Source organism: Coptis chinensis, chromosome 4, assembly GCF_015680905.1.
Source record: "Coptis chinensis isolate HL-2020 chromosome 4, ASM1568090v1, whole genome shotgun sequence".
NCBI lineage: Eukaryota > Viridiplantae > Streptophyta > Magnoliopsida > Ranunculales > Ranunculaceae > Coptis > Coptis chinensis.
Window position 1 is genome coordinate 105,288,788 of NC_141459.1, and position 2,273 is coordinate 105,291,060.

A 2,273-nucleotide genomic window follows, 5' to 3' on the forward strand; every position below is an offset into this window, starting at 1 on the left:
AAAAAAAAGTGAAAGAGTATACACTTTTAAATGGCTTTTATCTATAGAAATTATCAATTAAGAAAACAAACAATTTAATGAACTAACCTACACAATTAATAATCTCGTTTCCTCCTTATTAAATATAATAGATGTGAGTTATGATTGTTCTTTCAAATAAAAAAATTTCATTACGTAAACTTTAATATGTTTTGATTTTGAAAAATTTATAGACTAAATTAACAATTGTATGTTTGCATAAAAAAAATGCGATAGATTGACAAATATTAAAGTAAAGAGAAAAGTAAGAAATATGTGTACACTCTAATTGAATTGCGCTGCAAATTTGTAGTGCTAATCGGCTCACCCTAGAATAAATTTCTGGCTCCGCCACTGGTAGGATTCCTTTACAAACATCTGCTTGAAAACAGAATGAGGAGTAGACCTGTTACTAGTACCCTCCCTGATACTATGTAAATCTTTTCCAGTTTATTGTAGTTACTTAACTAGCCAAAATAATGTAAGCAATTTAGATTAAACTGATGCATAATCAACAAATGCTAAAAGTATTTAGACACGCTTACTGTCACACTTGTATACTTGAGAGAGAGATTGGAACAGAGATATGAAAGAAACCAAAAAGGGCACAACAAGAGGCTAACTCTTGCGGTTTTAGTACGAGTCCAACGCCCTTTGGCATCCAGATGGTTATTAGATACAAGTTCCTCACTCATTTCTCCATGTTCAACAAATTCAGATGGATTTAGATCATCCCCTTTCCTAGTTAAACTGCTCTGCCCAAGAAGAACCTCTTCCTTGTCCGAACGTCCAGCATGAATGACATTCTTATTACTAGACCAAAACCAAGTACACTCAACTGAATCCTCCAAATAATGCCAAACTTCAACAACAGGAATATAAATCATAAGTAAAGCATTGCATACATAGGTGACAAGGAACGGCGAAACACCTCCATCTACAACAGATTGAACAACAAAACCAGCAGCAACCCAGATTGTTGCAACAGCTACTATGTATATTAAACCCAATAACCATCTCCAAACTTCAGTATTCATAACTCAGACTCCCAGTTTTTTTATCAAGTACTTAACCAGTAACCCCCCACAACATACTATAATGTTACATCATCACGTACACATCTTTGCACACATTCTCAGTTTTAGCTTAAGAATTCTTCAAGTCAACGTACAGGATAAATAGATAAACATATATTTGTGTTAGCCTGATCAGAGATGAGAAGTAGAAAAGCTAGAAAACTGATAATGGAAATGAGTAGGTTGCAAAAGGACAAAAGACATGAGGCAAGACAAGGGTTGGTTAATTATTTTCATTTTAGTGTAAGCCGTCCTTAATCAATCACTGTGTTTTTTTTCATAAAGTCTTAACGTATTTGCCCATAAGCCAATCTGCTTTTAGTGTCATCTTCATAAATTATTGTACTACGTCTTGTTGTAAGACAATATGGTCTAATTGCTAAGTTGCTAACTTATTGGATCACCACATTAAATAAATAGTGAGTTGAAAATGTATCCCGCACTCACTAGATCTGCATAGGATGCGTTACACATGTTAATTCTTCATTGAGTCTAGACTTCTGTATTTACAAAATGAGTATAAAATAATAACTTATACGAAACAAAATAAATAAATAAAACAAAGGAAAAGAAAATGTCGAGACTTATGTATATGTTAATTGCGTGTTTAAAATATCGGAAGCTTGTGATTTGCATGCTAATGCTATTAAAAGAGGCTCAAAATATACAAGTACCATAAATAAAGAGTGGTTTGTGTGAGACTGATAGAGGTTTGGTGAGGGGACTGAGGGGTCTAGAGCTTCTGCCTCTTTCCAGTTTGTTTAATTTGTATATCTCCTTTCAGTCCTTTGTTTAGTACGGTTAGTAGGGACTAATTGGTTATTGAGCCCAGTCATATATAGGTCCAAGGGCATGGAATAGTAGGGTCGACAAGCATATGTATATGTTCGATCTGTATATTGTGGACTGGTGTCTATTGTTAGTGGTCATGATGATCAAGTAATTTGGAGCACCATGCCATGGAAATCTTGATTGTTTCCAGGGAGCACCACGCGAGACATGATCCGCCCAACTGATAGGTGCTCCAAATTACTTAGATTTATTTTTGTTTTAATTCAAGAATATAGATTCAAGCATGTATGGTGTAAATAAATGTTTATTGTGTTAAGTCTTTGTTGATGCATGCTATGAAGGATCGATGGCTATTACTATTGAACAACAACATATCTAAGCCAACCC

The 2,273-nt window shown here is 34.4% G+C and overlaps 1 protein-coding gene across 1 annotated transcript; it reads right to left on the reverse strand.

Annotated features, from left to right (window-relative positions):
- Positions 1 to 495: 495 nt before the first annotated feature.
- LOC147506600 (putative vacuolar membrane protein YML018C) lies at positions 496 to 1,406 on the reverse strand. Its single transcript, XM_086604273.1, has one exon. It carries the CDS (start codon positions 1,053 to 1,055, stop codon positions 540 to 542), a length of 516 nt encoding a protein of 171 aa, XP_086460399.1. The 5' UTR covers positions 1,056 to 1,406; the 3' UTR covers positions 496 to 539.
- Between the last annotated feature and the right edge of the window lie 867 nt (positions 1,407 to 2,273).

Bases quoted from the DNA above. Each gene is read 5' to 3' on its own strand.
- LOC147506600 (XM_086604273.1), bottom strand. From the start codon at position 1,055: ATGAATACTGAAGTTTGGAGATGGTTATTGGGTTTAATATACATAGTA.